Source organism: Bos indicus x Bos taurus, chromosome 12 (assembly GCF_003369695.1).
Source record: "Bos indicus x Bos taurus breed Angus x Brahman F1 hybrid chromosome 12, Bos_hybrid_MaternalHap_v2.0, whole genome shotgun sequence".
Lineage (NCBI taxonomy): Eukaryota > Metazoa > Chordata > Mammalia > Artiodactyla > Bovidae > Bos > Bos indicus x Bos taurus.
This window is the reverse complement of record NC_040087.1, coordinates 71,439,161-71,455,045: the sequence shown is the minus strand read 5'-3', so window position 1 is coordinate 71,455,045 and position 15,885 is coordinate 71,439,161. Positions and strand designations below refer to the sequence as shown.

The following is a 15,885-nucleotide window of genomic DNA, read 5'->3' as shown; positions in this document are numbered from 1 at the left end:
ATTTCATAGTTGCTAAACCGTAACACTGAACAATTAAAAAAATCCTCAGGTTTTTTTGTTTGTTTGTTTGTTTTCATTCTGCAGTTTTTCACAACATTTATGCATCTGATCATTCTAACATATTTATTGTGGATCAATATACACCAGGCATTGTTCTGGGCACAATGAATTCAGCCATGAGGAAACAAAGCCACTAGAGTTTCTCTCCACAGTGGGGGATGAACAATAAGGAAAATTAACCTGAGTGCAAGTACTGAGGATGAGAAGGAAAAGGAAGCGGGCTCTGGGAGGTGGAGAGTAAAGGAGGGAAGTGAGTCCACACTGGGGTGTGAGGGCTCTGCTCAGAGCGGGGATGAGCAGATCTGGGAGAGGTGGAGGGGCTGCTCCACACAGAGGGATGGGCGAGTGCAGGGGCCACCGGGAGGTGCCCAAGGTGTTCAGGACAAGCAAGGAGGCAGGAGAGCGGAGCTGAGTAAGAATGAGGGAAGTGAGGGCAGAGACAGAGCAGGAGGAGCCTGGGGTCACTCCAGTAACAGGAGGAGTGGGAGAAGGGAGGACTGACCTGGTCTGAGATTTCTACAGAATCACTCCTGTGCTTTGCAGAAAACAAGCAGTAAGGGAGAATGAGTGAGGATAGATACAAGTATGGAGGCTACTGGAATAATCTGAGAGATGACGGTGGCCAGGACCACAGTGGGAGCAGCAGGGATGGAGAGATGGAGCACACTCTAGACACATTCTGACGGCAGAGTCTATAAGACCTACTGATGGGATGGGTGTGGGTTGAAAGAAGAGCACCATGGTGTTTGGAGCATGAGGAAGAACAGGGTCACCGTTTACTGAGTTGTTACTGATGAAAGTCAAACTGAAAGTCACTTAGTCATGTCTGACTCTTTGTGACTCCATGGAATTCTCCAGGCCAGAATACTAGAGTGGGTAGCTTTCCCTTATCCAGGTTACCTTCCCAATCCAGGAATCAAACCTGGGTCTCCCACACTGCAGGTAGATTCTTTATCAACTGAGCTATCAGGGAAGCTCTGCTACTAATGACTGATGCCTATTTTCTCATTAATCCAATAGGGGGACCCTATTCACAGTGTGAATCACAGCATGCAAAGCTTGTGACCATGAGGATAAGAAAGAGAGTGTCTCCATCATAACCCTCCCTGACAACCACAAAGACACACAAACACACACAGGTTCCCTGCTCACTCAAAGCTTAACAAGGGAGGATCAAATGAAAAGCAGCAATTGTTTTGTCATGAAAATTCATTATTTCATCTTATTTCTTCATCAAGCTCAGAAGTTAATACCATCTCTCCCTCCTGGTTTTGATACCATTTTAAGATAGGCTCCAGCCATACATACACACACACTGTTTTCTGGACCTCCATTTCACTGTCAACAATCCTTGCAAACTGTTATTAGTTTCTATCCTTTAATTTTATTAAGGTATTTTTCTGATTTCCTTCCCCAAATAGCATCGCATTATAGTATAGCAATTGCAACATGCTCTAGAAAAGTTCACTCTTTCACTTAGCTCAGTTCGAGCATAAGAAACAGGCTCTCTTCAACTCTGGTGATAGGACTTCGAGTGTGTTGTTGACTTAGCAAATTATTAATGGACAAGTCCAAGATGGGAAGAACATTTTAAAGGATTTGAGATAAAATCCAAGTCAGGCTAATTTCCCAGCCACGATTTCCTGATTAGGTTAAAAGGAAAAGCCTGACTTGAGCATATATTACAACACTTCCCACTGACAGGAAAGTGTTCTTATTCATGCTATTTTCCTCTAAGTTAAATTTAACCAATTTTCACTGAACAGCAGATACACAAACTAGAGGCAAACTAGGAAATGAAAAAGCTGGTTTGATACCATCTACCAGAAACATACCAAGTAAGTAGAAACGCTATGGAGCAGACTGTTGAAACAGTTGATGAACGCCCTGGCAGAGGAGGGCTGGATTCTGGAGTCAAACAGTGGAAGCCCATACCTCTCTTTACTGCTTGTCTTCCATTTGGAATTGCCCCTCCTCTCACGGCCTGTCAATATCCTGCCCATCCTTTCAGGCTCAGCCCAAACACACTCTCCCAGGAAACCATCCTGGACTCACTCTCTTCCTGCTGGGTTCCTAAGACTTTGCGTACATTTCTTCTGAAGGACCTGTCCTATTCTGCTCAATAATTTGTATGCATGCACATAGCATCTCTCAGCTCCTGGTGGGTAAGATCTGTGAACCAAGCACTGTGCTGCACCCTGATACTGATTATCTCTAATCTTTGCAACAAGCTACACGGTAAGTACTGACCCTATTTCCCAGATGAGGAAACTGAGACTAAGTGAGGTCACATCACTGTTCTGAGGGTCAGTTCAGTTCAGTTGCTCAGCCATGTCTGACTCTTTGTGACCCCATTGACTGCAGCAGGTCAGGCCTTCCTGTCCATTGCCCATTCCCAGAGTTTACTCAAACTCATGTCCATAGAGTTGGTGATGCCATCCAACCATCTCATCCTCTGTCATCCCCTTTTCCTCCTGCTTTCAATCTTTCCCAGCATCAGGGTCCTCTCTGAGTCAGTTCTTCATATCAGGTAGCCAAAGAATTGGAGTCTGAGCTTCAGCATCAGTCCATCCAAGGAAAATTCAGGACTGGTTTTATTTAGGATGGACTGGTTGGATCTCCTTGCAGTTCAAGGCACCCCCAAGAGTCTTCTCCAACACCACAGTTCAAAAGCATCAATTCTTCAGTGCTCACCTTTCTTTATAGTCCAACTCTCACATCAAAAGATCACTACTTAAAAAACCATAGCTTTCACTAGATGGACCTTTGTTAGCAAGTAATGTCTCTGCTTTTGAATATGCTGTCTAGGTTGGTCATAACTTTCCTTCCAAGAAGTAAGTGTCTTTAAATTTCATGGCTGCAATCACCAACTGCAGTGATTTTGGAGCCCCCCAAAATAAAGTCTGTCACTCTTTCTACTGTTTCCCCACCTATTTCCCATGAAGTGATGGGACCGGATACCATGAGCTTAGTTTTCTGAATGTTGAGCTTTAAGCCACATTTTTCACTCTCCTCTTTCACTTTCATCGAGGCTCTTTAGTTCTTCTTCACTTTCTGCCATAAGGGTGATGTCATCTGCATATCTGAGGTTTTTGATATTTCTCCTGACAATCTTAATTCTAGCCTGTGCTTCATCCAGCCCAGCATTTCTCATTTATTCTTTTATTTATGAAGAACTTTTATTCTTCATAAAAGTTAAATAAGCATGGTGACAATATACAGCCTTGATGTACTCTTTTCCTGATTCAGAACTAGTCTGCTGTTCCATGTCCAGTTCTAACTGTTGCTTCCTGACTTGCATACAGATTTCTCAAGAAGCAGGTCAGGTGGTCTGGTATTCCCACCTCTTCAAGAATTTTCCAGAGTTTGCTGTGGTCCACACGGTCAAAGTTTTGGCATAGTCAATAAAACATAAATAGATGTTTTTCTGGAATTCTCTTTTTTGATGATCCAGCATATGTTGGCAATTTGATCTCTGGTTCCTCTGCCTTTTCTAAATCCAGCTTGAGCATCTGGAAGTTCACAGTTCATGTACTGTTGAAGCCAAGCTTGGAGAATTTTGAGCATTACTTTGCTAACATGTGAGATGAGTGCAATTGTGTGGTTTTGAGCATTCTCTGGCATTGCCTTTCTTTGGGATTGGAATGAAACTGACCTTTTCTAGTCCTGTGGCCACTGCTGAGTTTTCCAAATTTGCTGACATATTGAGTGCAGCACTTTCACAGCATCATCTTTTAGGATTTGAAATAGCTTAAATGGAATTTCATCACCTTCACTAGCTTTGTTTGTAGTGATACTTCCTAAGGCCCACTTGACTTTCCATTCCAGGATGTCTGGCTCTAGGTGAGTGATCACACCATCATGATTTTCTGGGTGGTGAAGATCTTTTTTTGTATAGTCCTTCTGTGTATTATTACCACCTCTTCTTAATATCTTCTGCTTCTTTTAGGTCCATACCATTTCTGTCCTTTATTGTGTCCATCTTTGCATGAAATATTCCTTTGGTATCTCTAATTTTCTTGAAGAGATCTCTAGTCTTTCCCATTCTGTTGTTTTCCTCTATTTCTTTGCATTGATCACTGAGGAAGGCTTTCTTATCTCTCCTTGCTATTCTTTGGAACTCTGCATTCAAATAGGTATATCTTCCTTTTTCAGCTATTGAACAGAAGAGCTAGAATCTGACCTAGCTCATGTCAGTTCAGAGACTTCTGCTCTTTCACATCATACCGCCTCTAGTTTCCATGCTTATCCATGGTGTTGTGCTGCCTCTCAATTGAGGAAGTTTAGAAGTAAAAACTTCTTAAAAAGTGAGCAATGGATGAAGGTGTAAGGGGACATGTAAACAGAGACTCTAACCAGGGTGTGTCTCTTTCTTCACCAGAAAAGTAAGGTCATGAAAGAAACAGGCACACCCTGGCTGGGTCTCTGGAATTTAATCTGGGTGTCAGGAAATGTATGTGATTAAGGTAAAGAAGACATGCCTGAAATCTGTTACTCTACACCCCACCTTACATGGAATCTAGGGTTATGCAGAAACAGATCTAAACTTGAGCTGTAAAGGCAGGGATGAGCTGTTTGATCCCCCAAGTATCAGTTTCTCCTACTATAAAATGAACATAGGAACATCAAGGATACTCATAAAGAATAAATCATGTGACCACGCAGAAGCCCGCCAGCTGTGACGGACCATGCATTAGCGCACCGGCTGTGAAGAACCCCGAAGAAGCATGGCCTAGAGTAGCTACCCCTCACCCAAGTAAGGGGCGACAACCGAGAGTGCCAGACTGCGACGGTGCAGGAGCGACCAAGAGGAGCTACCCCACGTCCGAGGTCAGGCACAGCGGCAGAGAGGAGCTACAACATGCCCGAGGTCAGGGGTGGCAGCAGAGAGGAGCAACCTCACATCCAAGGAATGGCGGCTGCACGGGCGCAGGAGGGCCGAGAGGAGCTATTTCACGTTCAAGGTCAGGAGGGGTGGCCGTGAGGAGATACCCCTCATCCAAGGTAAGGAGCAGCAGCTGCGCTTTGCTGGAGCAGCCATGAAGAGATACCCCACGTCCAATGTAAGAGAAACCCAAGTAAGACAGTAGGGTTGTGAGAGGACATCAGAGGGCAGACACACTGAAACCATAATCACAGAAAACTAGCCAATCTGATCACACAGACCACAGCCTTGTCTAACTCAATGAAACTAAGACCACTGAAGACAGATGGGTCATGTTGGAGAGGTCTGACAAAATGTGGTCCACTGGAGAAGGGAATGGCAAACCATTTCAGTATTCTTGCCTTGAGAACCCCATGAACAGTATGAAAAGGCAAAATGATAGGATACTGAAAAAGGAACTCCCAGGTTGGTAAGTGCCCAATATGCTACAGGAGATCAGTGGAGAAATAACTCCAGAAAGAATGAAGGGATGGAGCCAAAGCAAAAACAATACCCTGTTGTGGATGTGACTGGTGATAAAAGCAAGGTCCAATGCTGTAAAGAGCAACATTGCATAGAAACCTGGAATGTTAGGTCCATGAATCAAGGCAAATTTAGTTCAGTTCAGTTCAGTCACTCAGTCGTGTCAGACACTTTGTGAACCCATGAATCGCAGCACGCCAGGCCTCCCTGTCCATCACCATGAACTGGAGTTCACTCAGACTCAGGTCCATCAAGTCAGCGATGCCATCCAGCCATCTCATCTTCTGTTGTCCCCTTCTCCTCCTGCCCCCAATCCCTCCCAGCATCAGAGTCGTTTCCAATGGGTCAACTCTTCACATGAGGTGGCCAAAGTACTGGAGTTTCAGCTTTAGCATCATTCCTTCCAAAGAAATCCCATGGCTGATCTCCTTCAGAATGGACTGGTTGGATCTCCATGCAGTCCAAGGGACTCTCAAGAGTCTTCTCCAACACCACAGTTCAAAAGCATCAATTCTTCTGCGCTCAGCCTTCTTCACAGTCCAACTCTCATATCTATAAATGACCACAGGAAAAACCACAGCCTTGACTAGACGGACCTTTGTTGGCAAAGTAATGTCGCTGCTTTTGAAAATGCTATCTAGGTTGGTCATAACTTTCCTTCCAAGGAATAAGCATCTTTTAATTTTATGGCTGCAGTCACCATCTGCAGTGATTTTGGAACCCCCCAAAATAAAGTCTGACACTGTTTCCACTGTTTCCCCATCTATTTCCCATGAATTGATGGGACCAGATGCCATGATCTTCATTTTGTGAATGTTGAGCTTTAAGCAAACTTTTTCACTCTCCTTTTCACTTTCATCAAGAGGCTTTTAGTTCCTCTTCACTTTCTGCCATAAGGGTGGTGTCATCTGCATATCTGAGGTTATTGATATTTCTCCCGGCAATCCTGATTCCAGCTTGTGCTTCTTCCAGTCCAGCATTTCTCATGATGTACTCTGCATATAAGTTAAACAAGCAGGGTGACAATATACAGCTTGTTCAAAACAGAGACTTTGGAAAACTCAGCAGTGGCCATAGAACTGGAAAATGTCAGTTTTCATTCCAATCCCAAAGAAAGGCAATGCCAAAGAATGCTCAAACTACCACACAATTGCACTCATCTCACACGCTAGCAAAGTAATGCTCAAAATTCTCCAAGCCAGGCTTCAGCATTTTGTGAACTGTGAACTTCCAGATGTTCAAGATGGTTTTAGAAAAGACAGAGGAACCAGAGATCGAATTCCCAACATCTGCTGGATCATCAAAAAAGCAAGAGAGTTCCAGAAAAACATCTATTTCTGCCTTATTGACTATGCCAAAGCCTTTGACTGTGTGGATCACAATAAACTGTGGAAAATCGTGAAAGAGATGGGAATACCAGACCACCTGATCTGCCTCTTGAGAAACGTATATGCAGATCAGGAAGCAACAGTTAGAACTGGACATGGAACAACAGACTGGTTCCAAATAGGAAAGGGAGTACGTCAAGGCTGTATATGGTCACCCTGCTTGTTTAACTCATATGCAGAGTACATTACAAGAAACACTGGGCTGGAAGAAGCACAAGCTGGAATCAAGATTGCCAGGAGAAATATCAATAACCTCAGATATGCAGATGACACCACCCTTATGGCAGAATGTGAAGAGGAATTAAAACGTCTCTTGATAAAAGTGAAAGAGGAGAGTGAAAAAGTTGGTCTAAAGCTCAACATTCAGAAAACTAAGATCATATCATCTGGTCCAATCATTCATGGGAAATAGATGGGGAAACAGTGGAAACAGTGTTGGAGAAGACTCTTGAGAGTCCCTTGGCTGCAGGAGATCCAACCAGTCCATTCTAAAGAAGATCAGTCCTGGGTGTTCGTTGGAAGGACTGATGCTAAAGCTTAAACTCTAATACTTTGGCCACCTCATGCAAAGAGTTGACTTGTTGGAAAAGACTCTGATGCTTGGAGGGATTGGGGACAGGAGGAGAAGGGGATGACAGAGGATGAGATGGCTGGATGGACATGAGTTTGAGTAAACCCTGGGAGTTGGTGATGGACAGGGAGGCCTGGCGTGCAGCAATTCATGGGGTCACAATGAGTCGGACATGGCTGTGCGACTGAACTGAACTGAACTGTTTTCTGTTTATGTGTGTGCATGCACTCGTGTGAGAGACAGATACAAAAATGATTTGCACATGGACTCTGAATAAATAGCAGCTATTGTCTCACTGTTTCACATTTGTTTCCCTTCCTCTTTTCTTATATAGTCTATGTGCCATTTAATAAAAATCTAGCTCATTCCTCCTAACTTCACATCATTTCTGCAAAAGCACAATCTCCCATTAACACGAGCCCAAGAGAAAGAAATAGCAGCCATTAAATGAATAATTATGTTCTGTTCACATTATCATAAAATAATATGCTCACCTGATACTGTCTATGTTGTTCAAGCCATTGTTCAAGCAGAATTACTATTTCCTCACAAAGAGAGTTTGCAGCCTTTAACACCAAACCTTTGAAAGTCTGTCCCAGCTTTTTCCTAACAGTATAAAAGGATAGTCAGATGTCCAAACGTCCCTGAGGAGACCAGGGTGAGCCCTTTAAAACTGTTTTTCACTGATGTTTATAACCCAAGAGAATAACAAACTATTTATCAGTATTTACATTTTTCTTTCTTTCTGCCAAATTATATTCTATCAGATAATTTTAGTTTTCCTCATTCATTCACTAATTTCATCTAAATCCTAATATAGAGTTAAACGTTTCACTTTGCCATTTTCTGTGAAAATTGATGCCCTTTCTGAAAACAATCTCTTCTCCAATAAAATGATGCAGTATTAAGAAGAAACATAAGTATTCTATTTTCTTTAAACAATAAATTATAAATTAAAATGAAGTAAAGAGGGAAACCTACAGACTGAAAGGGATCGAGGAGGCAACAACTAAGCACAATGAACAGACCTTATGTGGTATCTGATTCCAACAACAGGGAACAACATTTCTCAGTGGGATGTCTAACAACATGTAAACTCAGATTAGAAGGTTGATGACATTCAGTAATTTGGGTTATTTTTCAGGTGAAATCATGTGTCAATTTTTTTCCAAAGAGGAAAGTTTTTTTCTCTTAGACGAAACTAATGAAATGTAGACAGATAAACTAATATGATGTCTAGGATCTGCTCCAGAATAATGGGTGGGGCAGGCAGAATGCAGGGGTAGAGATGCAGCAAGACCGGCCACCAGCTAATCTTGGCTGAAGCTGGGAGTGGTACATGAGGATTCATTACACTGTGCTTGCTATTTTAGAAATTTCTATAATTGTTAAAAATGAATGAAACTTCACAGAATGGACTGATCCCCTCAAGGGGAAAAAAAAAAAAAAAGGAATTCTGTGAGTGTTTAAACAGCAATGTATATACCTACATATTTACCCAGAAGAACAGCTTCAAATAATCAGCAACAATCAAAGATTTTTCAAATTAAAATAAATAAATAAATAAAAACTCTCAACAAATCTTGTAGGTTAAACCAATACTATCATTTTGTAAAATTCAAATACATCCAACTTAGGAGTCATTACTCACCTCTTCCAAAGCACAAGTCTTTATTACGTTTTCATATCGTCCTTCTTCATATTTCTTCCCAAATAAAATGTTACTCCTCACAGTTCCTGAGAACACCCAAGGCTGCTGAGAAACATACACGATCCTCCCATGCATGCTGACCTGTCCTTGGCTTGGGGGCAGCTCCCCCAGCAGAGCACGTAACAGTGATGACTGAAACAGATCGCAACACACACATGTGAACACGCAGCACTCAGGACGGAACATGCCCCGCAGCACAGCCGACCCCACCCTGGCGCTTGATACATGATAGAACGCTTGTGTTTAGAACAGGATGAAGTATAGTTCTGGCAGTTGCAACCAAAAAGGTGAAAATAACACTGTTGGTCAATGTAAACCCACAGTTGACAAGAAATACTAATAAAATGCTATAACAATCTACTGTACCCAAAAAGTTCCCCCAAATGAAGCACTATACTCAAGAAAAACTAAATAAGAATGTTTAACATTCTTAACTAGCAGAGCAGCCCAGCAGGATATGTATTTCTTGCATCTGATGTTTATACAGCTGTTCCTACATCTGGGTATCCTTCACTTGACAAATACTTGTTCTTAAAAAGCTACACGTGAAAACTATATCCAAAGATGATTATTGAAAGAACTCTAAATTGGGTTGTGTCCAGAGAGCAAAAGTCCATCACAGAAGAAATCATCAACTTCTCATGTACACACTTACGTTTAGATTTCTGTATTTTGTTGTACAGAACACAAGAGACTAAGTGAATGTACATATGTCCTTCAAATCTTGTACACCACACAGATGTGGTGTATCTGTGTCCCCACATCACAGTGCTAGCGCACTGGGCTAAAATAATCTGCCTGTATATCTGTCTCACCCCAGAACCTGGTTGTCTCTGGATGGCAGAGGTGTCAGGGTCTCGCTCACATCTGTTTCTTTAGCTCCAGCACATGGCTGCACATTCACTACATGTGCACTGAGAGGATCAAGTCAAGTCATGTGAGAAAATGCTCAAAGCTTCCTGGAAGAGCCTTCACAACCTCCAGACTTCCTGGAGGGACGACCGTCACAAAAAGAAGTCCCCACTGTCTCATTCTGTCCTGAATAGATGTCACATAAATAATGTCCTTCACTGAGATGTCCAAATATCCAACAAGCAGTTTCCAACTGTGCAGCATGAAGCACCAAGAAGGAAAACAGTGTGCATTTATCCAGATTTATGTGGCCATGAAACCTTCTTGCAAAACGAATGTCCCATGGAACACACCTAGAGGAAAGTGATTCTAGATTTGCCCAGTTCAAACTGTGTTATACACAGCTTTAGGCTCAACTCTTAAGAATTTTTTAAAATATGTATTTATTTATTTTTGGCTGTGTTGGGTCATAGTTGCAATACTTAAGATCTTTCATTGCAGCATGCAGGCTTAGTTGCCCCGAGGCATGTGGGATCTTAGTTCCCCGACCAGGGATCCAACCCATGTCTCCTGCATTGGAGGGCAGATTCTTAACCACTGGACCACCAGGGAAGTCCCTCAACCCTGAGAATTTAACAGGGGCTGTGGCATTGCAGCAAGCCGAGCAAGGTATCATGGCTTACCTTTCCTGCTCCCACAGGTCCAACCACAACTAACAGTTCACCAGGTTTGACAGTAAATGAAAGGCCTTGTAGGGTTGGGGTTTCTGATTCCTGCAAATTAAAGTTTATAAAGATGTGCCCCTTTCAATAAAGTAACACACATTACTTCAGAAAGTGGAGAAAATAACAAAATAGTCATTAATATGCTAAACATACCCCACATTTTTCTCCTTCCTATTTTAAGATAATGTGTTCTACAGGAATTTTTATCCAATCTTTTCTCTTCCAGGGTCTGAAACAACTTCAGTTGCCTTTAAGAAGTCTCCTTTTACCAGCTATCCATATGGGCACAGTATTAGATAGCCACAGAATTTAGCAGTTGAAATGACAAGCTGAAATTTGAAATGCAAATTTTATGATGTATACTAACTTATTTAAATAATATACTTAGTAGAATAGTCAATATAGGAAGTTTTTAATCATTTATGTTTTCATTATGACCCCTGGTTTTAACTATTTCATTAATCTCCACAATGTGGCAGATTAAGTACATGATGAGCCTGGCCCTCTACTAATAAATTGAAACCTCCACTATCTCTCCATTTTCATTTGATAAAGAATGAATCTCAGTAATGCTAAGGAAGCAGGTCACTTTATATGATGAAGTCTTTCTTGGCAAAGTAACTCTTATAAATACTCGTCAAAACTCTAACTTCACAAGAGCTCTAATTTAACACCAACAATGACAACAAAAAAAAAAATAGGGAAATAAGAAATTATGACTTTGTGGGTCAGAGTGATAAGACCTCAATTTTAATATGTGTTACATGCATTATCTGTCCTGGCTAAACAGGGGTCATAAAGTACTTCTGCTGTAAGAAAACAAAAAACATGGAGGTACATGCAATAGCACACAATCCAATGTGAGGGAGAAGTCATGCCAATTACAGGTCATATTTCTGAGAGACTTAAGGGTGTGTATTTACATTGTTCTTAGTGTTAAGAAAATTGTCAGTAACTGATAATTTTTGCTTTTAAAGAGAGGTTACAGTTGATCAGTAAAATGCCCAAAAAACTAAAAGACAAAGTCTGAATAAACTATTGGGATAATCTTAAAAATGAAAACATTTCTCTGGGAAGAACTGAATTATAAAACATTAACTTGTTTTTCTTTCTTTTTCCTTTTCTTTTTTTTTAGAAATTTTTTGCCACAGGTGTACATGTGTTCCCCATCTTGAACCCTCCTCCACCCTGCCTCCCCAACCCCTTCTGGGTTGTCCCAGTACAGCTGCTTTGAATGCCGTTTCATGCATCGAACTTTGACTGGTCATCTATTTCACATATGGCAATATATATGTTTCAATACTATTCTCTCAAATCATCCCACCCTCACCTTCTCCCACAGAGTTGAAAAGTCTGTTCTTTATATCTGTGTCTCTTTTGCTGTCTTGCATATAAGGTCATCGTTACCATCTTTCTAAATTCCATGTATATGTGTTAATATACTGTATTGATATTTTTCTTTCTGACTTACTTCACTCTGTATAATAGGCTCCAGTTTCATCTACCTCATTAGAACTGATTCAAATATGTTCTTTTTAATAGCTTAGTAATATTCCATTGTGTATATGTACCACACTTCTTTATCCCTTCATCTGTCAATGGATATCTAGGTTGCTTCCATGTCCTACCTATTGTAAACAGTGCTGCAATGAACAATGGGATACATGTATCAATTTCAATTTTGGTGGGATTGCTCAGAGTGGGATTGCTGGGTCATATGGCCAGTACTTTTGACTGGAAACTCCCATGGAGGGAGGAGCCTGGTAGGCTGCAGTCCATGAGGTCACTAAGGGTCAGACACGACTGAGTGACTTCACTTTCACTTTTCACTTTCATGCATTGGAGAAGGAAATGGCAACCCACTCCATTGTTCTTGCCTGGAGAATCCCAGGGATGGCAGAGCTTGGTGGGTTGCCGTCTATGGGGTCGCACAGAGTCAGACATGACTAGAGCGACTTAGCAGCAGGAGCATGGTGGTTTTATTCCTAGCTTTTTAAGGAATCTCCATACCATCTTCCATAGTGGCTGTATCAATTTACATTATCACCAACAGTGTAAGAGTGTTCCCTTTTCTATACATCCTCTCCAGCATTTATTGTTTGTAGACTTTTTGATGATGGCCATTCTGGTCTGTGTGAGGTGATATCTCATTGTCATTTTGATTTACATTTTTCTAATAATGAGTGATGTTGAGCATCTTTTCATGTGTTTGTGAGCCATCTGTATGTCTTCTTTAGAGAAATATCTGTTTAGGTCTTTTTCCAACTCTTTGATTGGGTTGTTTGTTTTTCTGGTATTGAGTTGTATGTGCTGTTTATATATTTTGAAAAGTAATCCCTTGTCAGTTGTTTAATTTGCTATTATTTTCTCCAATTCTGAAGATTGTTTTTAAATCTTACTTATAGTTTCCTTTGAAGTACAAAAGCTTCTAAGTTTAATCAGGTCCCACTTGTTTTCTTTTCTTTTTTTTTTATTTCTGTTACTCTAGGAGGTGGTCATAGAGGATCTTGCTTTGATTTATCTCATTGAGTGTTCTGCCTATGTTTTCCTCTAAGAGTTTTAGTTTCTGGTCTTACATTTAGATCTTTAGTCCATTTTGAGTTTATCTTTGTGTATGGTGTTAAAAAGTATTCTAATTTCATTCTTTTACAATGTAGCTGTCAAGTTTTCCCAGCACCACTTATTGAAGAGGCTGTCTTTGCCCTATTACATATTCTTACCTCCTTTGTCAAAAATAAGGTACCCTAGGTGCATGGGTTTATTTCTGGGCTTTCTATCTTGTTTCATTGGTCTATATTTCTGTTTTTGTTCCAGTACCATACTGTCTTGATGACTGTAGCTTTGCAGTATAATCTGAAATCAGGAAAGTTGATTCCTTCAGCTCCATTCTTCTTTCTCAGGACTGCTTTGGCTATTTTGGGTCTTTTGTGTTTCCATAAGAATTGTGAAATTTTTGTTCTAGCTCCATGAAAAATGCCATTAGTAACTTGATAGGGATCACATTGAATCTTTGGTAGTATAGTCATTTTCACAATATTGATTCTTCCTACCCAGGAACATGGAATATCTCTTCATCTGTTTATGTTGTCTTGAACATAAATATACTAAAAACATTCTAAAATATGTCTAAAACATTAACATACTGAAACAATGAGAATTATTTTTCATCACTAAAAAGGAGACTTGGCAAATCTATCAATAAGAAGCTAGATTTTTAAACATGAGAGATGTTTTTAAGCTTCTCCACTCCTTTCTTGTCTGATACTGAGAGTTCTATATTACTACTATCACTCAGGTATGACAACAAAATAATGAGCCCCATACATTCAGCTTCCTGTCTCCACACCTCACAGTTTCCCAGGGCCAGACACTGAGCTCCCTCCCTGTTCAGGCTTCAGAACCTGGCATTGCCCTGCCATTTTGTCTCTCCAGTACTGTAAACTCTAACATTACAAACATATTTACTTTAAGTTCAAGATGTGCTAATGTGTTGAAAGCACTCTTGAAAATGAAATAGACAACACATCAAATAGCTTAGGCTGATTTTACATGTAATCTCTGTTAGTTGCAAAAATATCTCTGATTTTGAGAATTTTTATAACATACTTTCAGTAAATGTGCAAGTCACAGTTTTACACCATGGGTAAAATCTCAAAATTCTCCAATAAATCTATGTCACAGTTATCTATTAGCAGTCATGATCTAGGAATGGAGGACTTATTACCTTATCCCAAAAAGCAGTAAAATCTTTCATGTGCACAATTGTTTTATCATCTGATGGCAGTTGAGGGTTGAGCTGTGATATCTCATCAAGTAACAAAAAGTTCTACAGAAAAAGGAAAAATATAGACAGTTTAGTCTATGGGATGAAACACAAACAAAAATAATTGCTTCCCTGGAATTTGCAGTAAAAATCTATACAACCTACAAATTGTCTTGCCATTTGTACTTGAAGTGTTGGTTCACATCAGAATAAACTAATATATAGAATAATATACACTATTATTACAGCATATAGTATATACATTCATAATATAAGACATATAGTATACATAGAGTTCTTTATATAAGGGAGTGTGTGTGTGTGTGTGTAATGTGTGTATATTCATGTGTATATATGACATAAATATAGAGAGGGCCTGGCCATGAGTCTGTCTGCAACTTTCTCAGCATTTCTCAGTGTACAAGTTTTTCCCTAAGGAGAAAATATAGCTCCAAAATCCAACACATTTAGAACCTGGACATTTATATTGCTTTAGTCTTGTGTTACCAGCAATAAACATGGGAGCTGATAGGAAATTATTCCATACATATTTACTGAATCCCACTATGCGCCAAGCATCATGTGACACTGCTAGAAACAGAGAGAGGAAGGCCATTCCCAGGCCTTCTTCAATCAGGTGGCACAAGACAGGCTGGGAACACAAGACCTATAGCAGAGATGCTAAATGAAAACTCTGGCTCTGCCTGTTGTGGGTCGTAACCCCATGTGAGCACTTAAGACCACTCTGCTTTTCTCATGTGTGTTAAATCAATATCACTGCTTTTCATTAACTATCACTTGTTATCATTCTAAAAAGAAAATGTTCTTATTAAATTTCTACCTCTTAAAAATACTTCACAAGCATCTTTTCACTGTCACTTATCTCTTTTCTTTAGTCAGTGCCTTCTCTCCAGCTTGACAGGAATGGCTGCATCTTCCACTTCTTGCTCTTTTCACAGCACTTAGCAGTCATTCAATGTGATTTAGCTGAATAAAACCAAGTCCTGTAAACCACTACAAAGCTAAAATAAACATATACCAGAAAACTCTCTCTTCCCTGCAAATGTTAGATGTATTAATAACTCAGTAAAAGAAACTACAGTGGTAGAGAAATTGAGTAAACAACTGAGACCACCTCCATTACCCACACCCCTAAGAACTATGAATGTGTGGCAGAGACTGCTGACTGTCCTCAAAATCTGCTCTCATTCTTCTGTAGTAACAAACCTTGGATTTTGGCTGCACGTGGCAGTTTGGAAGGAGGGTCTCTCTCTCCAGCCTCAGAAGCAGATAGGCACAACCACGTGGCTAAATAGAGGTCAGTGGAGAGTGACAGCAACCAGGACCTTCCAGCTTCCACCCCACGTCATGGGCCTTGGAGGCTGCCAGCGGGGTCAAGGTCACATGC

At 40.6% G+C, this 15,885-nt stretch overlaps 1 protein-coding gene across 1 annotated transcript in view; it reads right to left on the bottom strand.

Annotated features, from left to right (window-relative positions):
* The window catches only part of LOC113902126 (multidrug resistance-associated protein 4-like), a 205,451-nt gene that overhangs the window by 140,479 nt on the left and 49,087 nt on the right, over positions 1-15,885 (bottom strand). The window contains exons 9-11 of the mRNA XM_027557081.1: positions 14,439-14,540; positions 10,673-10,762; positions 9,078-9,269 (exon numbers count right to left, since the gene is read on the bottom strand). Coding sequence (XP_027412882.1) covers positions 9,078-9,269; positions 10,673-10,762; positions 14,439-14,540 — 384 coding nt within the window. The remainder of the gene's footprint in view (positions 1-9,077; positions 9,270-10,672; positions 10,763-14,438; positions 14,541-15,885) is intronic.